Raw genomic sequence first — 27,666 nt, 5'->3', positions numbered from 1 at the left:
TGTTATTTGAGGAATCACAGTTCCTCAGAAGGAGGACTTCATATAACAGTACACAGAAGACTTACTTGCCAGCAACAACTGCAATGGTCCAACCATGAATTTGACTGGTGGTTAACAGCTACATTTTTGTGATAAGAATCACCTTCCTCAGAATACAAAACCCACGTCAGTCCAAAAATACACCATGCAAACCTTCATCTCTTAATCTGTATTCACCACAGTGGTCGCAGCGGAAGTCATAGTAAACAAGATATACTGCAACGTTTCACCAGAGACAAAATAATAGTGTTTAAATGGTCGATCATTTCTGCTGACAAAAAGAACATTTGGACATGAGGTTAAATATAAATATATAACCTACCACAATGTATTTCTTAGGAACTCTTTTAGTTTATGGAAAAGGGAGAGTTTCTTAAAGAATAAGTCATTCGATGTGTCTCCAGAGGAGTTCCATATAGTACATTTACTTATGTAGTGCTTTTCATAATTAAAAATAATATTAACAAAAAAGTATAATGGGCTATTCTCTTGTCAGTGGCATGACGCTATGTCAGTGATGCACAATAAACTTGGTAAATCATGATTCTTGATGGATGCCTATTTTCTAACATTATCCTTTTGCCAAACCTTTGTTTAGTCTCTGTTGTAGTTGCTTGACTGCAGGCATTTTACTCATAAGTTCTGATATATGGGCTTCAGCCTTGCGATGTAAACGTTTTAGCTGTGTTTGCACCCTTCTCCTTCCTGCGGTCCCCATCACATTCAAAATAGGTTTGTGAAAAGAAAAGCAGTTTAGTTGAGTTAATGTCATGGTACGGTACTTCAGGAATTGATTTTGTCTCATTAGAGTTTGCTCAGGTGCTACTGCAAAAAAAATCTGCTCTTCTCCAAATTTAAATCAGAAATTACGCTTTGACTTTCTCTGAGGGATTTATTATTCAGGGAAGTTGAAGCACTCAGGAAGCCGTTTTATAATAACGGAAGACCCAAAACAATACTGTTTTCTACTCCTTGACAACCTTTTTTATTTAACCGCATTGTTAATTATTTAACAGCATTGTCATGTAAAACCATCGATTTTTGTATGTCTCTTCGCTACGAGCATTACATTTGAGTTTTTCTGTCCTTCATGAATGTATATCTGTAACGGATTTAGCTGCGCCTGGCAATGCTATTATGTTTTCCTTGGCCATTGAAAGTCTGGGAATACAGATCTTCAGTGAAGAACATCAATGAAACAGGAAAACATTTATATCCTTAAAAGAAGAAACATGATCGCTACTGTAAAAACATTGACATGATAAAGAGCGTAATCCATGTGCTGTAGGAAAAGCCATGGAGATATCTGTGTAAACATCTGGTCTGGCTGTGTAACCACCTTTGTGTTCAGTCAACACAAGATAATTACTGTATATTGTTTATTATATTTAATGTAATATCTAATTGATAGCAGCATTTATCATAGCAGAAACCAAGCTTAAATCTTACTTATCTTCACACTTATTTGCACCTGTGCCTGGAATGTAGCCCATGACATTTTGAAGTGAATGTAATGGTAAATCCGTGAATGGGGTTATTATGGGATGTAAGAAGCATCTGCAAAGTTATAGAAGTGAACTTCATCGCAATATCGACATGTCATAATCTTGACTTTAGTTGCTGCCACATGATTGGCTGATTCAATGTTTGCATTAACAAGCTGGTGTGTAGGTCTACCTAATAAAGTGCTCACTGAATGTATGTTTTAAATGTTAATTTGTTATGAGAATTATTCATTCAAAATTATACATTTATTTTACATTTTTTGTCATTTGGCAGACGCTTTTAATCCAAAGCGATTTACAAGTGCATAGGTTCCACCATAAGTCAAAGCATCACATCCAGAACTAGGAAAATACACATGGAATGCTGTTCTAAACTGTTCTAGACAAGGATAGGGATATCAGAAAGGAGGGGCGGGGGAAATCAGGAGGGCGGACTAAGATAGAGTTTGAAAAGGTGAGTTTTGAGTCTGCGTCGAAATAGGGGGAGGGATTCTGCTGTCCTGACAGTGGTAGGCAAGTCATTCCACCACTGAGGAACCAGAACGGAAAACAGGCGTGAACGTGCAGCTCGACCGCCAGGTGCACGTAAAGAAGGAACCATAAGGCGACCAGAGCTGGCAGACCGGAGTGGTCTAGCTGGGGAGTAGGGAGTGATCAAGGATTGTATGTAAGGTGGGGCAGTCCCCTTAGCAGCCTGAAATGCCAACATTAGGGCCTTGAATCGGATGCGTGCGGCAATAGGAAGCCAGTGGAGGCCAATGAGAAGCGGGGTGACATGAGCCCGGGCTGACTGGTGATCAGGCAGGCTGCAGCATTCTGGACCAGCTGGAGGGGCTTGATGGCACACGCTGGGAGACCAGCTAGGAGGGAGTTGCAGTAATCCAGGCGGGAAATGACGAGTGCCTGGACTAGGAGCTGGGTGACTTTCTCCGTCAGAAGATGACGGATACGGCGTATATTATACAGAAAGAACCTGCAGGTTCTGGCAGTGGAGGATACTTGTGGAGCCAAGGTGAGGCAGTTATCAAGTGTCACCCCAAGATTCTTTGCCGTAAGGGAGGAGGAAACTACAAAGTCCTCAACAGTCAGTGAGAGGTTGATTGACGGAGAGGACTTAGCAGGGATGTAGAGAAGCTCAGTTTTGGCAAGGTTGAGCTTCAGGTGGTGGGAAATCCACGCAGAGATATCAGCCAAGCAGGCAGAGATCTGTGTGGTGACTTGGGTGTCGGGGGGGAAGGAAATTTTTAACAAACTTTTGCACTGTACCGCTGAAAACAGGCATACTTTTTCATTGTGTCATTTTGTTTATAGTATTGGAGTCTCATGAGTTGCTTTCCATTTTTTCATACAAAATTGTGTGTTTCCTTCCTTCCACGTATAAGCCCATTGTGCACAGATGCCTCTAGCCACAGCTGTGCTTTTGTTTCCCACATGATCACATGTCCAGAACATGTCTACTACGTCAGTCCCAGCAGGAGATGAAAGACAGAGAAAGAGACATACTCCTCACAGAACGTGTGCACCAGGGCAGACTGAGACACGATACAGTGCTGTGCGTCTGTGGGAAGCTATCATTTATATATACAAATGTATTTCTTTAGATATATGTACAGATGGAATAACTTATAGTATACTTTCTGCTGATATGCACCGTATAGCTTTTAGAAAACTTCCAAGCTAAATTTTCTCTCTATCCATAATACTCTTACATACATAAAATAATAGTGAGCACATATTTGCAACTGTCCCTTGGTAAAAACTTATCCTTCACAGGAAACTGTACAAAGGCACATTTGTAAACTCTTAAGCTCATAGCAGATACAGTAGAAGTTATTGTTTTAGTTTGGATGCACTTTTCTGAGTGCACATGTCGTAACAGCATGAGGCTTAAATTGTAATTTTCTTGTCAATGGTATGAAAACATAAATACGCCATTACAATTGAATGGTTGCAAAGGGCATCCAACTGATGGTTTAGCTCTAGATTAGAACATCTCAAACAAATATGCTTTGAAAATGAAAACTTTTGTAATGCATTACTTGAGTCAAATAGTTTCCCTCAAACATTGTTTATTTATTTTCAATGCAGGCTGCTTCTTAGCAACTTATATCCCCCAAAATCCTTTTGTAAGTGCTAAAAAGAAAAGTATGCACGGGATAGGTTGCTGGGAAGATGTTACTAACAACAGAGTGTTTTAAGTGGAATCTGCAGCTATATTCTTGTAGGAGATCCAGCATGTTCAACAATCAACAAATCCAAATATTCGATTTTGTTATTAACATGCATCTTCATGTGGGGGCAAAAAAGAACACTGGAACATCCATGCTCAAAGGCATAACCCATGTAACCATTACAGAGTATATTGATATGACTTTGATGCAATCACTTAGATTTTAAGGATGTGTAATTTCCTCACTAATGGGCTGATAGTCAGGTTGTGCAGGCCCATTTTCTTAGCGCCATTCAACCCAGCTGTAATGAGGTCCCATCTTCTCCCGATCTATTGCTCCCTCAATGGGCAGTTTCCAAGCTCATGCTACTGTGATATCTCCTCATCCAACCCCTTCTGAATTTGAATTCAACATTCTCACTCCCCTGTAGGCAGACTAACGGTTTATGGAACCATTCCCATGTGTTCACTAATAACGTGTGTAGAATGTGGAATGTGTCTAGAATGTGGCCAACAAAACTGACTTGCTTAATTTCAATCAGCGAGTATGTTGGCGAAGAAAACATTTCAGAGCACAAAGACAAGCAGATACGTTGCTCTATGGAACACAGTGGTTCTTTTGGCCTATGATTGAAGGTTGTGGCACAGGGGTGTCAAACTCCAGTCCTGGAGGGACTTTTTGGTGTGCGTCAGCATAAGAGATGAATTTCAAAGTCTTAGAGTCCACACACCTTGTTCTCAAGGCCTTAATTGGCTGCTGATTGAAAGGAAACCACAAATACCAGCAGACACTGTGGTCCTCCAGGACTGGAGTTTGACACCCCTGTTGTGGGGTCTACCTATAAACTTACCACCAATTCCAAGACTGCCCAAACCTGGAGATCTACCATCCTCTAGATTTTCACTCCAACCCTAACAAAGCACACCTTATTCAACAACTAGAGATCATGTTGAGCTGCTAATTAGTAGAATTAGGTATGCCAAATTAAGGTTGAAATGAAATCCTACAGAATGGTAGAGCTCCTGGAACAGGGTTGTGCCGCTCTTACCATGCTAATCCTCTTAGTTATTCTTATCTCACATTTTGTTGGATAGATGCCCTCAAAAGACAGTTTATACAGCAAAACATACACTGTCCCTTTAACTATGAAGTGCTTTGCTTCCATTTTTATGTTTTTTAAGTTACTGAGAAAGTGCTACTTTCAGCCTTTTTACAGATTTTTGTTCCCAATTTTACTATTTGTAGCTATGGTCAATTCTGACCTTTCTGTAGTCTTTGAAGTGGAAGACTATATTGAACGAGCATCATACAACCGAAAACTTCACGAGCAGTTTTTAATCATAGGATCTCAGTGGTGTGTGGTGCTATTGAGTGAACATTTGGAATGCTCAAAATGAATTTCAGATGTTTGGAAGGGTCAGGTAGTATGCTGCAATACAATATGTTGACAGAGGGCTTCATTTGATGGTGGGAAGGAGCATAAGCACTAGCAACATGGAAAACATCCCTGGCATTAGGCCTGATGCTCAAAGCACAAGAACATGGCAGGCATCCTAACTGGCCAAGGAAGTCAATCCAAAATCACACTTATTACCGAGTTAATATTAAAGAGTTCAATAACCCATTTTCCACCTGCACAGTGTGCACGAAAACTCTCTGCTCTCTGCTTCAGAGGTTGGTTCAGCAGAATCACATTTATTCAAGACAGCAGGGGGTGAACAAGCAGAGAGACTGAGCCACTAACCGCAAGCCAGCTTCATCAAAGAACAAAAGAAAATCTCATATATCCTTTATGTTTTCACAAGTGTCAGTTTCAATGTTTGCAATGAAGCATTATTTTTGGCATTATTTTGTGATTGCGGTCAGGCACGGTGGTTATAGTCAACAAGAAACAGACATGGGTGCGATTCTGTAAAAGTGCAGGAAGGGGAGTTGAGTATCAGTGGCAAGTTGCTAGCCCAGTATGTCTCCAGAGAATTAAAAATGACCTTGATATCTCTGTAGTTTTCCAATTCAACAATGGTATATACTATCACTGTTAATACACCCAAACTTTCAGACAAGCTTCTGTCAGTAAGCACCTGGTAGGTTGGTCTTTCAGTTGATACAATAGCTGCATTTAAATACCCTAAAGAAGGCCCATAATGTTATGAGAAGCAATATTTGCCTCAAGCCGGATCTCAAAGTTCAGTGCAAATTGCTGTTTGAGAGAATTTCAGAGCCTCTTTCCGACGGATATCATAGTTTTATCAAAAGCTACTTCATAGCTCTTGAGACACTGAGCAGGCAGTGGAAGAAACAAGAGCCGAGAGAAGGAGGCATCATATGTTCAGCATATGTCCTTGAAGGATGTGACTGGTTGTAAAAGTAAGACTTGATGGGAAAGGAGATTCTCTTCTCTGTTAATGTTGATCTGGTATGTGCAGTGGATGGGGGGGGGGGGGGGGGGGGGGTTGTAGGGCAATGCAAAGTCCCAGCTGTTTACATTGCCCAACCCTTCAAACCCTTCATGAGTATGTCAAGCAGTCATAGATCATTATAAACAGACAATACACACATTGTACAGAACTTGGTTTCCTGTTTTATTGTAAAGCGAATTTCCTTTCCAAAAGTTAGTATGCTCTATATTTAGTTTTGACTATAGGCAGTCATGGCCTATCCTAGAGCACAAGTAACACTGTCTTATGGGTGTATATGTGTGCCCATTACTACTTGCTATTCCATAGTTGAAGTATTGCAGTGGCTCTCCCTAATCATTTTTCCTAATCATTAATATTGTTAGCAACATTACTGCCTTCTTCGATCCACCTGAAGGACATTTTTGAAGACCATTACCGGTAGCACGACTCATAAAAAGCGGAAATTGCACAGTTGCGTATCTCCTGTTGTCTGAGTGCTTGGTCAAATAATATTTTTATCTTGTTACTTTTTCTTCTTCAAGAGCCATTTTATTCACTGATTGTACACATTTTCAGCACTAAACAGAGGCGCTCTTATCTGGAGCAACTGACATAACTTACATTCTTTTACATGCAGTTAATATACAGCTTGGTATTTACTGAAGAGATTCAGCTTAAGTGCCATGCTCAAGGGTACGACAGTATTGCCTCCCCTGTGGATCAAACCTACAACCTCAGAGCTGCTAGCCCAGTTCCCTGAGCACTCGGCTACACTGCCACACTTGTTATTCTAAATTCTAAGTACAAAGTGAAAAGGACTCCATTGAGTCCAATTATCCTATTGTTTAGTGCTACATTTTCATTTTATAAATGTGTTAGGTTTAAGAATAGAAAATGCAGCATATTCCACAAAGTGCACTCAAGGATGACATTTATCCTAGGATGTGAGTGACTCGTTTAGTAAACTCCTTGATTTAGTTCCTCGTGAGATAAGCGAAACATCAGATTTAAATAGCCGATTCGATTCGTTCAAACAAAAGGAAATTTAAAAAATGATTATTTCCTTCCTTCCTTGTGAAGATTTGTTATTACAACTTAGAGCTCTTACCATGTGCCAAGCCAAGCCAAGCCAAGGCTTGCCCTCAGGAATGGTGGCCCACATAACAGCGATTTAACACCTCATCACATGGCTAATTAATTAGTGCAGGAAGGGCATTTGCAATCAGGTTATGTTTCCAAGTGATAACTGAGGTGCTGTTGTGTTCAGTTTGGCAGTAAAATAAAGCAGGAGCCAGCCTCAGCTGTGCTGGGTTTCCCTCAAGGCGAATATAATACACGGAAGTGGCCTTGTAAACATCAAAAGGAGGCTCAGGGACAGACTCACTTTTGGGTGCAGTTAAATAAATGTGTAGGTGGACAGGTCTTTTATTTTTAAATGCAAGCCTGACCCAAACTATGTCGAAGAGGAAACGGAGACGAACGAAAGCAGATATTGTTGCCAAATGGCCGTTTTTCCAGTGCCCAAAGAGGACATTAGACGACCTCGGCCTTTGCCGGGGTCAAAATCAGAATCAAAGTGGCATTGCTCTCAAGACCACAAAATATTAATAATTTAGTAATATACATAACATCTACAGTACTTCCACAGTTTACAGGTTTTGGGGTATTTTGGATCCCATGTCATGTTGTGGTTTTCATGCAATGTTGATGTTTCTTCCAAGGGGGTTTACATTTCTGAAAGGGTAGTGATTCATTTGATTGAGGCTTGTCGACATGTTGTGTCCTGAACCTGAAGCATTGCTCCCTAGGCATTAGCAGCGTTTAGCATTAGCATTAGCATTAGCATTTCCATCCAACATGTTAGTTAATATTAGCATTTTATACTAAGGGGTGTACAGATCATTTATGAAAACCCTGTGGTGGCTGTGAGAAATGGTGGTGAATGTGTCGTTGACCCTTTTTAATTTAATTCCAATCATGCAGTAAATATTATTTGGTTCATTGTAGGCTTTTCATGGTTGCTGTGCACTTGTGTACTGCTAAGTAACCTACTTTTAATTGTGGGAATATTTAACTTGCAAAGATCAACTGTTATATAAATGCACTGACCTTACCAAAGCAGCTAAACACATCTAATGAAGCTCAGTTTTTGTTGTATGATACAGTCTGAAATTGTATATTGCGTCTATTATCAGTATTGTATGTTTACCCTGGACAGTTATGTGAAAATCATATCTCCATGAGCCTATTAAATTGAATTTGTTTGCCTTTTTCACAGGTACAGCATGGGAGAAGTCAATACGACAGCTTGGTTTCGAAAGGTAAGATTGGGATATATCTACAATAAGTCTGACTATGAGCCTTTCTAATATGCACTCACTGAGCATTTTATTAGGTATTTATTAGGTGTCTTTTTTTGACTTATTGATCTTCTGCTGCTGTAGCCTATCCACTTAGATGCTTGACGAATTGTGGGTTCAGAGATGCTCTTCTGCATACCACTGTTATAATGTGTGGTTATTTACGTTACTGTCACCTTCCAGTCAGCTTTGACCAGTCAGGCCCTTCTCCTCTGACGTCTCTCATCAATAAGGCGTTTCTTTCTGCAGTACTGCTGCTCACTGGATTTTTTCACACCATTCTCTGCAAACTCTAGAGACTGTTGTGTGCGAAAATCCAAGGAGATCAGCAGTTTGGTCACTTAAATCACATTTCATCGCCATTCTGGTGTTTGGCCTAAGAAAACTGCAGAACCTTTTGACCATGTGTGCATGCTTTTATGCATTTAGTTGCTGCCACATGATTGGCTGATTAAATATTTGCATTAACATGCTGGTGTACAGGTCAACCTAATAAAGTGCTCACTAAGTGTATCTCAGAACTAAGAGCAGTTTATTTACTTTCTGAATGCTGTGAAAAGCGTAAGAGATATTCTTAAGTGTAAGAGTAGAGTTATACTGTACACTTGCATTTGGGTATACCACTCCTGAGATAAGCAAATACGTTGAGGACCATGTTGAGAGGTATAAAATAATGATTTAAAAGTTCAGGCTCAGAGCATTGACGAGGCACACTAAAAAAAGTGTTTCTTCAAAGTAGTTTACACCTGCAGTATATTTTCAGGTACATATTTCTTTTGTTTGAGGCTGAAAGCACTTTTAGAGTAGTTTGATAGCCAGTTGAACTACTTCCATGAGCCTCTTAGATAGTTTTCTGATGCAGACTGCACATATTGTAACATATATGATACAGAAATTGGCAGATGTGAAAGAAGAAAATTATGACACTGTTTCAGATTGCGGCAGCACGGATGGTGCAGTGGGTAGCACTGCCGCCTCACAGCAAGGAGGTCCTGGGTTCGAATCCCCGTCGGCCAGGGCCTCTCTGTGCGGAGTTTGCATGTTCTCCCCGTGTCTGCGTGGGTTTCCTCCGGGTACTCCGGTTTCCTCCCACAGTCCAAAGACATGCACGTTAGGCTGATTGGAGAGTCTAAATTGCCCGTAGGTATGAGTGTGTGAGTGAATGGTGTGTGTGCCCTGTGATAGACTGGCGACCTGTCCAGGGTGTATTCCTGCCTTTCGCCCAATGTATGCTGGGATAGGCTCCAGCCCCCCTGCGACCCTGATCAGGATAAGCGGGTTCAGATAATGGATGGATGGATGGATGTTTCCGATTGCCTTCATGTAAACCTGCATGAAATTTTTCTTGGTATGTGGTAAACAGAGCATGACAAGAAATGCCCTCTACAGCTATAACACCAGCTATTAAATGAAAGGATCCAGACTATATGAGAATTTATCATTTGTTTACTTTGATAATTTATCATATTTTGTGTCTGAATGTGTTTGAACTTCAATTCAATATATTGCAATTATGTTCTATGGATAGTCTTTTCAAAGGTTTATTTTTTATTCATTCCAGGGTCAAAGTGCGTTTGTCACTTTAAAGGCAGATTTATAAATTCCTGGTATTGTTATTCCAATAGGATATTCTCCTCTGGATTTTATTTCCTCAATGAAAAACACATTTTTAATACATCTGTGAGGTTCAAATGACTAAGGATTTGCCCAAATGACGAACTCATTATCGCTTCATATTTTTAATTGTTCACGTCTTTCATAAGATTGCATTGTTGAAATTTTTTTACATTTGGCAAGACTTGTGGACAGCTGGCTCTCAAGCCGTATACAAGCCCCTTCCCCCCTGGTTTGATCTCCTGCCATGGAACCATCTGAGCTATGATCCATCCTCAATCTGTTACCTTTTCTGCTTTCTAAATAAAGAAAACAATGCACAGGGAGAGTGGACTGTCTAATCCCCTTTAAAAAGTCGCAATTAATCATTTGTCCGAGACCCAAGAAGCCTGTTTTTCTGTTCCAAATGCCTTGATGAACTTTTGTAAACAACGGATGTTTGTGGTTATTCTCTGGAACTAGCCAATTGTGCATTGCTGACAAATGTGTTAGCTATTTGGATAGATTTCCGTATTTATCCTGCATCTGTTTGGGATAACGGTGAGGTTTAAAATAAAGGTTATTATTTTTATTTATGAAATATATATATCATTATATTCTGGGCATCCTATTGTCATCTGGATAAATGACAACTCTGCCAATTCTTCTGTGTTGTTGCCACTGCTGTTAACATGCATTATGCAATTTAATATATTACTTTGCCGAGATTTGCTGTGCACAGTCATGTTACCAAGTGGAAGAGACCTATTGATTTTAGTGTCCCTATGACCATTCCTCTAGCACCGCCATCAAGCCAAACATATCTGGAAATGTAATGACCACATTTCCAAGAAATGTCAAGATTGTTTTGTGTTGGCAGAGGGCTGCACTCTACTGAGTGCATTCTTTCTAGTTTAATTATTTTATCTGTTTAGTAGTTTTCCAGAGTCAATGTATTTATAAATCTAAACCTATAAACTAAGTAAAGTGAGCCTCATGATACTGTTGAAGCAGCCAAGTTTTTCAGGGCCAAAAAGTAGAATTTTCTTGACAAGTCAATCAGCCATCATGAATCCAATCCAATTGACAGGCGTCTCACTTGCTAAAGACAAGACTGAGCAAACGCCCCAGATACAAACAGGAACTGAAGATGGCTGCAGTACATACCTGGTTAAACATCACCAGGGAATATACCCAGAGCCTGGTGATATCTATGGGTCACAGCCATCAGGCAGTTATCGAATGCAAAGGATTTGCAACCAAGTACAATTTTATATCTGATGATGTTAATTTGGCACATTCATTTTGCTCCTCTAAAATGGGGGCCTATGTATATACAGGGCTGTAAAATTAAAGGTGACAGGCTGCACTCAAACTTCATTGTTTTATTTCAAATCCATTTTCTTGAAGTGCAGTGGAAAACCCAAAAAATATGTTTTGTGGTCCCAATACTGTAATTTTGTTACTTTACAGTGAGTAACAATAATGTTCAGCTTTTTTAGTGTCAAACGTTTAATATATTTTAAAAATCTGTTCCGCATAGACTTTTGTTGAAGTGCAAACGTTTGTTCTGAGCTTGCCTGAGGCCCACACTGCAGAACTTGAATGGCAATGGAGTGGAACGTCTCCAGCAAGCACTCAGAAAAAAAAATGCTGCACTCACATGACCCTTGGAGACAGCAGGGCTGGTACACTCTGTCATCTCCTGAGAGAGAAATCATATCACAGCAGCCATAATGTTGACACTGAAGGTTTCACTTTTGGAGGGAATGACTTACAAAATAATTCCCAGAGCCAAACACTGATAAAAAAGTGTGACAACCGTCCAGCTTGTGCTCAGCACGGTTTTTGAAATAGCTGGTTGACCAGCTACCAGAATTAGTGGTAGACAAGTGGTAGACAAGCTACCAGCATTAGCTGGTTGACCAGTTCAGACCCAGCTAGACCAGCTTATGACCAGCTTGAACTGCTCAATTTTCAAGCTGGCATAGCTGGATTGTACAGCAGGGCTGGCTTTCACAGACGTTTACATTGAAGGGTTTTCTTGCTCTCAGTGATGATTACAGTAACCGAGCCCTTCCTACAGGTGTGTCCCTATTTGCCGTTCAGGTCTGAGCCTGTGCCCGGTGTGTAGATGCCAACTGCAGTTTGCCACAGGTCATGAGCCAGAGACTGGGGCGTTAGCGTAGCACTCTTCACTCCGCAGTTCCATAACTGCAATGCTGTGGGCAATAGTGCTTTCACCTTGCTATTGCTGGGAACTCATTTCACTTCATTCATCCATCCATGAGTCTGTGGCTTTTCACATCGTGCATGCTCTTGAATTCAAGAGCAGTTTAGTTTCAAATGGTCCACATCAGAAATCATAGATCATCTTGTATAATAAACACTCAAATTTCATTATATTACTCGCACGTACAGTATTAGAGCATTTTACCACTGTTCTTGTGAAACTTTTATTTGACTAAAGAATAAGCTGTGAACATTGTGTATAATGGCCTTTGTATTGCATTCTGCTAAATCTGACATACTGTACCACTTTTTATGGGTTTCAATTTGAATTTAAATAGAACAACTTAAACATCATGCTTGTAGTGTGATATCATTGTATGAGCAAGGCATTTCTGAGCATAATACATTATATTACAGTTATTTAGCTGACGCTTTTATCCAAAGTGACTGATAGTTGGTTAGACTAAGAAGGGGCCAATTCCCCCTGGAGCAATGCGGGGTTAAGGCTCCACAGATCCACTGATCTTATTGTGGCTACACTTGGGCTTGAACCACCGAGATTCTGAGTCACAGTCAAGCACCTTAGGCAGTAGCTATATAGCCTATTTTATACCATCTACTGTATCTGCCCATAGTCCTTTTGAGGATGTTTGCCCCCATGCAAGTTTTTCTGCCACATGGAGCTCTGTGAGTCAGGGGCCTGATGACACTGATGAATCCCTGTCTAGCAGCAGGCTCTGTTGTGCTCGCTGAGTGATGTGTATTACTTACCACAGAGGTTCTGAGTGCCATCACTATTAATGAGCCAGATATACTCTGACAGACTCTGAATACGTGTCCAAGTGAGGGAGGCGGGAACTGTGACAGACGCAAAACACATCAAGGCAAATTGTATGTTGCAAACATTATCGCTCCAGTGGTCAAAACAAACTCCCCAAAGTGTCTTGGCAACACCGATACTGTGATACTGCAGAACAATGCCGTGATTGTTGGTCACATCTGGATTCTGTCACGCCTTTGAGTTTATCTCGCAGTCAGTGTAACTAGTATGTAAATATCCTCTTCACGTAGGTCTAGTGTGTGTTTCATTGCACTTACAGAAAGAAATTTGATCTTACCCTAGATAGCCCAGACTGTGTAATGAGTCAGACTTAGAGTTGATCACCGGAGGGGTGTTTCGTCCAGCTCTCCATCTGTTAGACTGTAATTGTCAACACCTGCAGGCCTGTGATGCATTCCAGCCTGATTTTACTCAGGGCATCTCCGCCCGCTGCCTGTAATTTACCTGGCTGTGCAGCGTCACACTTCCTGCAGGAGCTACGGTCTGGCTAATACAGATGCAGGCTTCTGGCCGAAAGCAGCGAGCAGAGAGCATTTACAATACAAGCATGACTCTGTTTCCAAAAAGCACCACTGAATAGCTCAAGGCAAAATGGACTCCACGCTAATTTCATGTACTGAACTAGAAATGGAATTTAATGCAATGTACAGTATATACACAATGTTATGTATTTAATAATACTAGTAATAAAAGACATTCATACATTTAGAAAGTACATGTATTTGTAGAAATAAGGTCCATAAGTTTGTTTGGACATGCATATTTTGAAGTTGAATATGGAAAAGGAATTATGTAGTTATAAAAAGTGTTGTTTTAATCTTTGAACATTTGGTAGCGGAGTATAGTGTAATGTGTACTTTATTTGGAAGTATTTTTCAAATATTCATTACTCATTATCTATGTACCTACAGTATATGTGCTTGTAGGCTATATTTAATGATTTATTACAGTATATTAATAAATTATTACATTAACTGCTGAACCTCTTGACCATGTCTGCATGCTTTTATGCATTTAGTTGCTGCCACATGATTGACTGATTAAATATTTGCATTAACATGTAATTACATCACATTAAATAAACAAAACACCCAGAGATGGAATTAGTTCATTGCTTCCAACATGTACTTAATGTCTTAATGCCTTATTTTAGTTTTCTATGTTACAAAGAGCCTTTTTATACAAATGTGAGTTCTTGTTCAATAGATTTAATTCAATTCAGAGTCACTTAACAGTGAGATGAGTTCATTGCAGTCAAAGGCAGAGTCTCTTCCAGTATATTTTAAATAGACTGTAGTTCATATTTCCAACTTTGATATTTACCAAGGAAAACATTTTACATATCATATTTCATTGCCAAATTTCCCTTCTGCACTTGATTTGTTACTTATTTTTCTGTCAAAGCTTAATAATCCCCTGCCGTCATTCTGTGTATTTTGCATCTGATATTTATCCAGTTCCCTTGAGAACGATGTGTTCCAAAAATAGATGTCTGGGAATGGAGGTTATCACAAGTTAGGACTGAGATATAGGTAAAAATAATTTAGGATTCATATCTGAAGGAGAGAAACAATGCTGTATTTTCTAGTTTGGGAGAATGTGATTTTGGTCTATGTTGCAAGTGTTAAAGAAACAACAGTTGCCCTCAGTTCCTTTCTCATGAAGATAAATGTGGGATCATCCCACAATCAAGTTAGACCAGCCTTTTGTGCAGATCTTTTCAGTCCATTGTCAGCCTGAGGGCCAGACTGATTTCCTCTTTATCATATCAACATTTCCTCTATTGTTTCGAAAGACTGTGCCCTGTTGTCAAAAACAACCAATTCCTCGCTCAAATAAGGTGGTGTTGGATTCATAAAAATTGAGAATCAACCACTGTTTTTGATCATAGACATAATACAAATGCAAAAAAAGGTTATTTGCATTTTCAAGATAAAAATCCCAAAAGCAGTTTACCCATTGTAAACACTTGGTCAAAGTTGTTGTAGTTGTAATGGAATCATTACACCATAGATTAACATTCTATTGTTTACCAATTACTTGTATGTTTCAGGGGAATATTTTTGCTATTTAATGATCAGGCTATTTCTATGAATCATTCTGGAAAATATGCTAGTGTCTTGGATGTTGTGTATGTTTTGGTTTTTAAATGATTGCAGTCATTTAGTGGGCATCGGTAAAGTAGCTTTTGATGTCATTGATGTTGTTCTCTTTTATGAGCAGTGGAAAGTTCTCTCAATGCTTGGTTGAGGTTGACAGGTGTGATATCAATTATGAAGGACCATGACATTGTGGGCAGCCAAGCAACACCAGATTTTTTGGCTGCATAACAGTTTTTTAAAAGTCTGTTGCGCATTGGCAAAACCAGTGTTTGAGATTTTGATGTAGAAGGTTGACGTTTTGCAACAAAAAATGTATTTTGTGATGCCTACATCTAAATAGAGGACTTCCTTTGGAGGAGTTCCCAGGAATCTCTCATCTGAGTGAATATTCCTGAGGAAGACAGTGGAAACACCTTTGACAGCACAATAGAGGGCATTTTCAGTGCCGTGACCCCATTTTATAACGGTGAACGTCTAATTACATTGTCAAAATATTGTATTACTATTCAGTATGCTTATACATAAGCAGCCAGCCTGCTTTTGAATAATAAATACCTTGTGAAATTATGTAATGTGTTTGACTTGTTGATGGGGGTTGGGCATTTGAAAAAACCTCAATCAATGGACCTCAATGAATATAAAAATATACAATATGGTATTATTGCGACTATTGTACTTATTCTTTTTGATTAGAAAAAGCAATGCGGAATGCTCATTATTGGTGATATTGTCCTCCAATTTGAATAGGGATTTATCCAGTGTTGAGACTTGGCTCCATTGTGTTTCTAAGCATACCAGCCTCCACTATAATAATCTGTATTCAGTAAAAAACAGAAAATCTTTTCAGTGAGAAAAAATGCTTCCACTTTCACTGTGTTTGAGCTTCTGTAATTTTGTTATAGTAATATTTGGAGTCTGACTCTGGTTACCTTTCAGAAGACACCAGGATTATGCCTGTAGCTAAAACGGTTCAAGAATAGTAACCATTTTATTTGGTGTATGTCATTTTTTGGCTGGTGTCAAGAAAAATGGTGATACTTAAGCGGTCAAGTTCTAGTCTCTGTAGATAAGTTTGCCACATGAATGATGTACAGAACGTGTATGCCAGTTCAGGAAATTTACATCCAGACCTTGTTGTTGGTATCTTTGAAACCTCACATGCAGAAGCCTGAAGCACTGACCTACTGTTTCAGTCATTGTCTACCGCTTCTGGCTGTGAGCAGTGTGCTCATTTTTTACGAATTTAGAACCTGGCTTCTTATCCTGCTGTACTTGGCTGAATTCAAGAAAAACAAACAAGATTTACGTTAGTTGCGTTTAATTCAACACTCAGGCCAATTCAGACTGCTGGCTGCCTCATAGTTCACAGTGCAGTCAAAATGAGGTCTGTCCAGTGACCCTGAGTCCCATAACGCAAGATGCCAAACTCCTGTAAGCTCTACCGCCACTTAATATGCTAATTGCACATGTGTTTTCTATTAAACTTGGGGTTACACAAAATTAATATCTGTTACCTTTTTCTCAAATCAGCGATTAAATCCAGGGCATTAAGACTCAGGGGGAGAAAATGATAGGGGCTGTGGCTCTAGGGCAGAACTGTTTCAGGTCTGAATTGTGGTACTGTTTTTGTGTTGCTTTTGGCGAAGGTGCCCTGAAATGGCCGGGGGAGTCGTGCCAACCAACTATGGCTATACAAGCGATTAGGGTGGAAATGGTGAGGCCCAGTGAGCACTTGTTCATGTGTAAATGTCTAAACAGCAAATTGTTCTCGAGGATTAATACCGAAATGACAGAAGCGTTGTGCAAATGTGACATGGGCCTGTCCTTTTCCTTTGTTTTGCCGCCAAATTTCTGATGAACATTGTGGAATGGGACTGTCATTCATAACAGCTGGAACATTATTTAAAGTTATTTTTTAGTTTTTAATTATAGAAAAGTTGGTAGATCGATGGGTGCTGTAACAGACAAAATAACGGGCCTTTGCTTTTTTCCCCCCTATCTATCTGCATTAATGAAAGAACACAAAATATTTATTTAGGTGCTTTATATAATTTTTTTTACATTTGTTTGTAAAATAAGAGAAATAAAGCGGTACCTGTTGGCTGGCTGGTGTGCGGTAGTGTGGCTTTCTCTTCCTGCCCCTGCTGCGGGAGAGCAAACACGAGGGGTAAATGAACCAGTCGCCTCCACGTCCTGGATGGTGTCAGGAGGTAGTTACAATAAACAGACCCCAGCTCTAATTTCCACACCCCCGCTATGTTTTCGTCCCTTTGTCGCATGCCCTCTCTCTCTCATGGGTTTGAACATTGTGGGCCCTTCTGTCTGAAACGGTCATAGAAAACTTCTTTCTGAAGCCATTCGATTCAAGAACAAGAACGTTAGTCACAGCTGAGTAAGAACTGCTTGGCACAGCAAAATTCTAAATGCTTGATGCTTGAGTCTTAAGAGAAGGTTTCGAGTTGTGTATCGCAGTTTTGAGCAGGGATGGTTCTCCACTACATCTCTATGCCTTCACATTCTAGTGTTATTCTGTTTTATTTCTTATCAAAAAACAGGTTGAAACCAGCCTGTCTGATTACAGCTATGAATGTGCCTGCTATGAATGTTCCAAACCAACCATTTACCATTTACCATTTTCCACATGTACGCATGCACCGAGCACTAAACATGTTTTGAAGGGTGCAGCACCTTTTTTCATGTCACCTGAGTGGGTTTCTTGAGGGTGTTTGCCTGGTAACTCTCACTCTGAAAATGATTGTCTCATTTTATGTTGGCAAGCTTGTTTTTTAAGTTCTGCCATTGCTGCATTGAACACTGTACTGTGTCTGGCAGTTTTGAAATCATCGTATTAGCTGTGGTTTTCTAAGTACGGGAACCTTCATATTGAACATCCTTTTTCCACTGTTCAGACTCCTTAGGCTCTGAGAGTGGCGGAAGCCGAACCATTAACAATTTACTCTCCTAATTGAGGATTCTTGAAAGAATTTGTTTCTCCATCGCATTACAGTGGTGCCTCCGCCCCTTATACCACTCAGTTGTATATTGATATTAATGGATGAGGACACTGATATGACGAAGGCTTGATTTTTTGTTGGTCCTAAGATGGAAATATCAGGAGATTAGTTCCGCATTACCACATCAGATTCAGCTGATTCAGACGATACAGCTTCTGATCCTGGCCAGCCAATGAAAATCCTGGAATTGATGTGTGACTAGTGGTGGGCAAGAACACAGCTGAGAACTTTCTGGAATGTTCATGCCAAGTTGGGTGTTGAGTGAGAGTGTTCATCTGGCATTTGTAAATGAAGCCGTGCAGATGTAAAAAAAAGAAACTTGTGAATTCTCATCTGTTTGTGTTTGAATCCCCTGAATAAAACACAATATATTTGTATGTGTGTGGTCCGCCAGTAGAGTTTTGTGGAGAGATACCAGCTCATGATTATTTTATTAGCATCATATAGTCTGCTGCACACATGGAGCGGCGCTAAGCTTGCTGCCGATCACCTGCTGCTCACACAGCTTAAACCCAGTGCTCCCGTTTAGGCCTTTAAAGACTTTGGCCAGTAGACATTCTGCCGCTATGCGCAGGTTTTATGTCTTCAGCCGGATGTACTGTATCACAGCGTGAGTTTTCCTCAGTAATTAGCCCTTTGTATTTCTTGTTTGCCTATTCATCGTCTTGCTGCAGTGATAGCCGTGATGGTTTCTGTTTTCTGTGTTTGTTCGCAAGTGGGGAGAGACCATCTTTGCTGAAAGATTTCATGCAGTTTCTTGGCAGCCAGATGCTAAGGCAGTTCTAAGAAATCCATTTTGACAGGAGTTGAAAAAATATTTATGCAACATTTTTATTTTTTTTTTTACTGCGCTCCCCCAAATAAAGATATGCCATTCGGTCATTTTTCCTCGTATTGCTCCTCCACACATGTTTTTTCTTTAACCACTACCTTGCCTCAATAAAGATTTAGTATTTATTTTTTAGATGGAGATATTATTTTTGCGATTACAAAATGAATAAATAGTGTCTTTTATTCTGTTTCGTTCCACTAATGTAAAACAAATCAGCTCTGCAGTAAACCAACACATCTGAACCACGCACATACACAGACACCAACACAATGTACAACTGTACATAAGTGTTTTTAGCTTTCCTTATATATTTATTTATATATTTATATTTTTTCTCCTTAAAGGTACAATAGGTACGATTTTTGTGTTAAAATATTGTTACAAGAGCATTGTAAATCCCTTCCTATCATTGAAAATGGCTCACTGACATTTGACTCACCCTCTGCCTGTGTTTATAGTCCTTACATTCGAGTTTCAAAGTACATTTCTAGGGCCGTCAAATGTATCAAAACATTGTACAGCTGTACAGCAATTAAAGCTCATTGGTTGAAAAACTGCCACAGCCAATGGCATTCTGGGGGCTTATTCTGATTGTTTGCGTCGCAGTCCAAATTTCACTCCAGACAAGCGATCACTGAAACTAGCAAGAAGCAAATTAACTTTAGTTGGCTTGACAAATTTACGATAAAATATAGGCAATACGAACATAGCGTTGTGCTTCAGGTGGATAGTTGTGCATTCGGAAGCTAACTGTAAGTTGCATCGTTTGTGGTAGACTATCATATCTTAGTTATATAGCCAGCTAGTTATGCAGCCAAATAACCAGCTTGCTCACAATATAGTTGTTAGCTAAAGTGAAAACTATAAATAGTGTTGTGTAGCACACCAAAGTCAAGATAATTGACTCATAAAGTCACCTATTCAGCAAACATTTTCTTACTAGAACACTACGAAAAGACAGCATGCTCTGTTGCGTTTGTCACTGTCAGCTTTCCAAAACAGTGAACACTGAACTGTGTAATAACGATTTATATTACGCGTTATATTCATAGACTGTGGGAAGCATAAACAGTATTATGGTTTGAGGTTGTCTGGTTTTGCAATTCCTCTCTTGACTGTTAGGAGTCCGAAATGACCTATTGTACCTTTATCTAAGGTCAGAAATGTGCTGAAGAAGGAGGGAATATTTTTCTCTCAGTAAGAACAGTAATAGCATAATTAGTTTCATGCATCCTTATTTTATGAAAGCTCTGACCCAACACCCATGGCCCAGTACTCCTGAATCTAATCTTCTCCTCTGTCACCTCGCCTACTCTCTTATGCTTGTTCTCTCCTCCTTCTTGAAGGCTCCTTCCATACCGCTGTTTCTCCTTTCCATCCAGCCATAGACGATTCTTGCCGCAAGAGTCCTCTTCTCCAAACGTGCTTTATTTTCAGACCTGCACAGTGTGTACAGGTCACCACAGTGTGCCTGTTATGTAAACTGTGTCTTTGGCATAGAAGCATTCTGGAATGAATTATCTCTTGAATTACCTCTGCAAAGTTTGAGACTTGAGTTAGGTTGCAGAAACATGGACATTAATACAGTCAATTACTGTACAGTACATGGTGTAAAATTATTTCTGGTTGCATCAAAGATTAGCACAGGTTCATGTTGTGCTTTATAGCCATGAATTAGTCTGTATTTTTGTGGCCTTTTTGAACAGTTGTCATGTTGATAATGTGTCAGTAAGTGGACTGTTTTCTTTGTTCTTGCGTTGGCTGATGTTGTTTTACTGCAAGAGGAGCAGACACATCTCTGATATTAAAGAACACTGTTTGAAACCACATGTTACATAATCAGTAACTGGCTACAATAACTGATCCACTTAAGTCAAACTGATGAAATTAATCATTCTGATAAAATCGCCCATTGGCATCAGCAAACGCTTCCATCTGTGCAGCTGCATTCGGTGAAGAAAATTAGCACGTATCTGGTTTTAGCACACTGGCGGACCATTGTGCAAGCGCCAGAACCGGGCGAAACCTATATCTCAAGCTTATTTGGAGAGTTCTTATTTTTTCTTGCTATTTTGCAGGAGTTTGTTTGAACGAATTCATCTTGGCCGTACCAAAGACGGCCATCGTCTCCCTGTAGTTTTCTGGTATTTGTGAGCTGGAGGCTCGCTGTGTGCCTTGGAGGGGTGGCGAGCCGCAGCCTTCTCTTTGGCCCTATTGATACGCTCACCGACATGCTGCGTGACTTCCAGAAACTTCTGGTTGCTGGTGTCCGCTGACAACCTACATGTAGCTATTCAGATTATTGGCGGTTCGGGTTACTGAATAGTGCCTATTCCTAAATCTACATAAACAACATTTGTTTGCTTTACAGTGAACCTTAATTCAACAGAAAGGTTTTATTTATTATGTAGCTATTATGTAGGGCTTTTTCTGGGTTTTTTTTTATTCTTCTGAATGAACGAATCATATAATTTTAAGTATTGCCATAAGGTACTGTGTTAAAAAAGGAAAGCAAGTAACTTGCACACTTACAATTTGTTTCAACCCAAGGCTGATTTAGAATAGCCTTATTGGTCTAATTAATACACCAGAAATATTATAGCAAACAGCATCATGTATTGTAACCCCCTCACTGTTCACTGTGCAGAGAAAGATGGTTGCTTATGCCATAGCATTACCTGCACATATTAATACCACCTGGAAGTTTGTGTCTGTGGGTCTGTGCCTGCTTGCAGTTTTACTATTAATGGGGTTGCTGAGATGAAAGGAACTTTTAACCAATAGCGCAAACCATGAAGATACAGAGAGGCTTCATTACACAGGGTTAGTGTGGCACGGGCCAATCAGCATGCTCGCTTGTGTCTTTCAAGCAGGTCTACTGTTCATTACATTTTACGATGCAAATATCGCTCACTTCCAACAGATGAGTTTGAGTTTCCTGGTCTTGTTTTTCTGTGTTGAATCCAGGTGTCCATGTGGCATAAAATTGGGTATCCAAAGAATCATTTAGCATTTGAAGCAACCAATGTTTCAACAAGCTTTGTGTTCTGTACAGAGTCACCACATGGGCCTGATCACTTTGATTATAAAAAAGAAACTGTACAGACTAACAGCTTTTTAAATGAGCCATGTGGTTTCACCTTTTGAAAGACAAAAAACCTAATACAAAAATTCTCCACATTCTTTACCTTACCAAATTTGATAATCCTTGATATTTTGTCTCTTCCCTCATAGAGCAACCATAAATAATCTGCTGCTGGTGTGTCAAATAGGTGGTAAAGGTATCAGGTATCAGGTGGTAAAGTGTGTTTAGGGTGAGATGTCTTTGATCTCTGCACACATCTTTTAACACGCATCTTGCTCTGCCTGCACTCCACCAAGCAACAGCACAGTAGTTTCCTGAAATTCCATTGGTTTATGGTGAGGTTATATGTGATGTTTTCTTGTCCCAGGTAATTGGTGGGTGTCAAATTCATATTCTTTTTTTTGTACTGGTTATAAATTACTCCATTTAAATTGTATAAAGTTGTAGATTGTTGCACATCTCTTGGCAGCTTCAGATAAAATTTTTAAGACATTAAAGGATATTCTGGGAATTGATTGTTTTAATTTTCACTGAAGCCATTTATAAAGCGGGGGACTAAGGCCCGGCGGGTTTCAAGAGCCTGTGCCTCACAAAGCAAGGAAATGAAAACCAGGTGGACCAGGAGAAGTGCAGAGGACATTGAGAGTCTCCCTTGTTTTTCTCTGTTGTGGAACAGAAATATTTTTGAGCGTTGCTGTCTGTGGGGTCCGCAGTTCACCACACTATTACACGATCTTGTAAGCATTCTACCTAATCATTCTTGTTCTCAAATTTCAGTGGGATTGCTGTTATGTGAAATGAAAATATTCACTGATTTGACGTGAGGCAATACTGGTTTTTAGAATGCATGTCAAGACTTTAAATCATATATGGCTTTTTCTTGACATGAAAATGTTTTTTTTACTGTACGTCATTCTCAAAGTCTTATTTTGTGTTAGGGTTCATGATTTATGGAGAAACATTTTTGTTATCTCCATGTCTTTTTGAGTGGATTTTAATACATTAATGAAGGTTTTTTGTGGGAGGTCCTTTCTCCATGTTTATATGAAGTCTACAAGCTAATAAAGTGAAGGGTTGTTTATCAAACTTTAGTACACAAAAATGCAAACAAATGAGCAATACTTATAAATGGCTGAGGGAGTTTGTGAGATTGTGTTTTCTAAAACTTGACCCTGAACTAAAAATTTCTGTGCGTCAGAAAAAAAGCGTGAATTTTTTACATGGTATGTGTCTGTCTAACAGTGCGTGTCCCTCTTTCTGTAGTGTGATCGGGGCGGACGCAGGAAACGGCATCAGGGTGTTCATACCAGACATTGGCATGTTCGTGGCCGGGCTGGTCACTTGGCTTCTGTGTCGCAGTCTGGCAGAGAAGCCACCCATTGAAGAAATCGCACAGTTCAACTGCGACTTCGAAACCGGCGACCAGGTGAGCCATGTGCCCTCCCTCTGCGACACCTCCCTGGGGTTATATTACATTACACTACATTACATTGCATGACATGTTATTTACCTGACACTTTTATCCAAAGCAACTTTCAATTGATTTGACTAAGCAGGGGACAGTCCCCCCTGGAGTAATGAGGGGTTAAGGGCCTTGCTCAAGGGCCCAACAGCTGTGCGGATCTTATTGTGGCTACACCAGGGATTGAACCACCCAGTCATGTGCCTGAACCACTACACTACAGGCTGTTACATACACTGCCCAGCTGCTTCTGATATAAAAATAAACCCAGCCTTGATTGACGTTGGCAGAATCAATCACAATCAATGTGTTCATGGACAGTGTTTGCGGCACTGTGTGACATCACACACTCATTTCCTCTACCTTGTATGCTCCATCCCCAGTGGCTTTTAGAACAAGACCAAAGAGCTGTTATGTGTTTTGTCAGGAATACAGAAATCACATTTCCTGCAGGAATACAATTCAGAGTAAAGGAAATATGCGTGTGATGTCACACAGTGGGGCAAACACTACCCAGGAATCGTGTGACATCACACACACATTTCCTTTGCTCTGTATTCCTGCAGGAAATGAGGTTCACACGCTTCCCTCTACAGTACTCTCTGTCCCCATTGGCTTTCACAACAAGAACTGTGTTATGTTTTCCCATTCTCTGGAAAAGGGACTGCTCTTTCCCAGGTCTCATCCTTTCGGTGATAAATTATACTCTGTAGCTCCAGGGAGTGTAATAAGTGGGACACATTCCTGTCTGGACGAATACCAGCGAGGAGTCATTTGTATGTGTAACACCCTAAGATCGTGATTCACTCTGTTCCTTGTGCTCTCCTGATGTCAGAGCTGTGCATATTATAACCTGTAAGCCTCCTATGCACTGTGGGGGACTGCAGATCATGGGTGTGCTCAACTCCTTTCTCAAGGAACGTTTTGTCCATAGCTCCTCAGAAGACAATGTTCCTGGGTTGGGATAGTTGTAAAACTCTGCTTTTGCGTCTCAAGAGTGTTTTTTGAAGCTGGAAGGGTCAGGTGGAGAGTCTAATTGGTCTAATTACTACATGAGATTAAAATGGAGTGGGATTTGGTACAGTAGATGTGTTAGGAAGCCGAGCCAGCTTCCAGAAAACTAGTACATTTTTGCCGCAAATGTGCAGCTTGGTTCCAGGAAAAGTCTTCTTGGAATGGCCAAGCAAGCATATACAGTGCAGTCCATATGTATTTTGACAGTTTTCCCTTATTTCTCAGCCTCATTAGAGTTCTCATTTGCACAACATGTTGACAATCAGAAGCCAAGAATCAAGACTAGATACTGAGCAGAAATTGCTCCAACTGTCCTTATACATACGGACTGCACTGTAGGTTCCACCTGTATGTGAATCACAATGAATTTCTGTACTGGTGTACACTAATTAACCCTTGAATTGGGTTTATTTGAGTAAAAGATGATGCTTCAGGACTGTTTGGCTGTCTGTCACTGGTCTCTACTGAGAGCTATGTAGAATGTATTCTACTCCATTTCATGCTCCTCTATTGGTTGGTTTAACGGTAGGGAATCAAAACATGCACTGTGTGTTCAATCGGTGGAGTAAAACAAAGAAGGTTTTAATAATGCCTCCACCTGCAATGTCAGAGATCAGTTAACAACATATTTTTAAGTTTGTTTACATTATGCCATGAAACCATGTAATCCCTGTGCAAATGATTACATCTTTATTTACCCCATATTTGCAGTTGCATCGTACATTATTTATGATATCATTATAAAGAAGTACTGCGGTGAGAGAGCTGTAAAATAAGATATAAAAACATGGCACGGCTGAGGAGACCTTATTAAAAAATCTTTATTAGACAAAACTAAACGCAAAACATACATTTCCACAGAAAATCAATTTTAACGGAGTTAAATAAAATAACGTTCTGTTCTTCACAGCTTGCCTGCAGAAAAGGGTACATTTTGATAGTCACTTTGCTCCAGCCTTGGCTGGAGGCCATCTTGCAGCCTTTTGAACGTGACTGCCAGAACCACTGGTTTGAGGCCCTACCACCTCTTTCACCGAAAGAGTCCTGCCCAATCCACCCTGCTGAAAAAACAGCTCAAGCTAGGTTTTGAAACAGCTGGTAGCTGGTTGAGCAGTTCAGACCAGCTCCACGCTCAACTTGGTTTGACCAGCTCAAGCTACGTTTTGAAACAGCTGGTAGCTGGCAATTTCTAGCTGATCATAGCTGGATTTTTGACCAGGGCACCCTAGGTCCCTCCGTGTTTCAACAGGACTGCGATTGGTCACAGTTCCTCTCCCCCACCCTGTTTGGTATAGGCTGACAAATTACAGGCACCACTCCATTTTGAGTGGGCAGCATTTCTGTAAGGATGAGGCATGCTGTGTGAGTTCTAGAGGCCAGGAGGTATCCTTTCTTTTCTTTGTTTTAGTTTTTTTCTGCCGACTTTCACAATTGGTATTTGACCTGGCTACATAAGCTGCCTCTTTATTGCCCCATTGGCCATATGTTGTGTTTACGTTTGAGTTAACTTTTGCAGTCGCTGCGATGTTTATGCATAAAATGGCCGCATGCTTAGATCATGTCTGCCAGGTCGTAGTGGTGCCGTTTGAATGATTCGATTTATATATGTCTGAAGGCACCGTGAAAAGGGCACCGCATTTATGGGTTGTGAAGAAAATCAGTTCCATAAATCATTTCAAATGGTCCAATTCATATTATTAATAAAAAAATATGTTTTTTAGCAATAGGGAATAAATCTTTAGTTTTTTTGCTATTTGTTTTTTGCAAAAAAACTCTTTTAGCCCACAAAACACTTTCAATTGTATGCCATGCACACCCTGCTTAAAAAACAGCTTGAACTAGGTTTTGAAACAGATGGTAGGTGGTTTACCAGTTAGACCAGCTCTATACTCAACATGGTTAGAGCAGCTCCATATTCAACATGGTTAGACTATGTTTTAAAACAGCTAGTAGCTGGTATTTCAAGCTGGTCATAGCTGTATTTTACACCACAGCAGCCATTTAGTTGAACGCAGTCGTACTGTATCTAAACCTGAGAGAGTTCCATCTGTCTCTGCAACATTAGTGTTCATTCGATGTTAGCGTTTCTCCGCTATTCCCCGGCACTTCCACCACTACACTGGGATCAGAAATGTGCTGGCACTTCAGCGCTGCTGAACGCACAGCTGTCTCGCGTTAGCGCTGTTGTGTTTTTGGTGGCAGCTGCACTGAAGGTGCCGGAGCTCCACTCTTACCTCTCCGCTCCGCTCAGCCTCTCACATCCCTGCTCCGCAGCGTCTGCCAGACGGGCGTGGAGCCATGTCCGACAGCTCTCTCTCTCTCTTTCCCTCTCACTGTGTCTTTTTCTCCCCCCTCTCTCTCCCCTTTCTCTCTCTCTCTTTCTCCCCCTCTCTCTTTCTTTTTCTTTGTCTTGCTGTTTCCTAGCTCTCTCATCTTTGTTCTCTCTCTCTTGCTGTCTCCCTCTCTCTTTTTCTCTTTATATTGTTGTCTTTATCAATTCAATTCAATAATGCTTTATTGGCATGACTGTATATAGCAACATTGCCAAAGCAAATCACAATTAAACAGTAACACATAAGACACGATTAATTCAGTAAAATAATAAATGAGCAGATAAGCAGATGAATAAACAAAGCCTACCCTTGAGACAATCTACAAGGTAAATAACAAATGTTAATAAAAAAGCCCTCTCTCTCTCTCTCCCTCTCTCTCTCTCTCTCTCTCTCTCTCTGGGCTGGGGACATGCGCAGGCCATTTAGGAGTGGTAATGACTTGGAATGCGGCCCCTGACTGTGGCAGCCCCCTGTCGCTTGATGACTCAGCGCTAATTACAAACACACTCCTCCTCGGACCCCAAAATTTGTGAGACCGCATCAAACGGGCTGCTGACATGGCATTCCCCGCGCGACCCACCGTATCAATCAGAGAGATTGGTGCCTCAGAATACGGTGCTTTCCTTGAATAATGGCAAACACGCTGGATTTTCCAGTACTGACTAATTCCCCCAGTATGTCAGT

At 40.3% G+C, this 27,666-nt stretch overlaps 1 protein-coding gene across 1 annotated transcript in view; it reads left to right on the top strand.

Annotated features, from left to right (window-relative positions):
• LOC133126282 (piezo-type mechanosensitive ion channel component 2-like) overlaps window positions 1-27,666 on the top strand; it is a 127,154-nt gene that overhangs the window by 42,548 nt on the left and 56,940 nt on the right. The window contains exons 4-5 of the mRNA XM_061238321.1: window positions 8,393-8,435; window positions 23,437-23,599. Of these exons, the coding sequence (XP_061094305.1) occupies window positions 8,393-8,435; window positions 23,437-23,599 (206 nt within the window). The remainder of the gene's footprint in view (window positions 1-8,392; window positions 8,436-23,436; window positions 23,600-27,666) is intronic.

This window comes from Conger conger, chromosome 4 (genome assembly GCF_963514075.1).
Source record: "Conger conger chromosome 4, fConCon1.1, whole genome shotgun sequence".
In the NCBI taxonomy this organism is placed as follows: Eukaryota; Metazoa; Chordata; class Actinopteri; order Anguilliformes; family Congridae; genus Conger; species Conger conger.
Note: the sequence above shows the minus strand (reverse complement) of the source record. Positions and strands in the feature narration are given on the sequence as shown.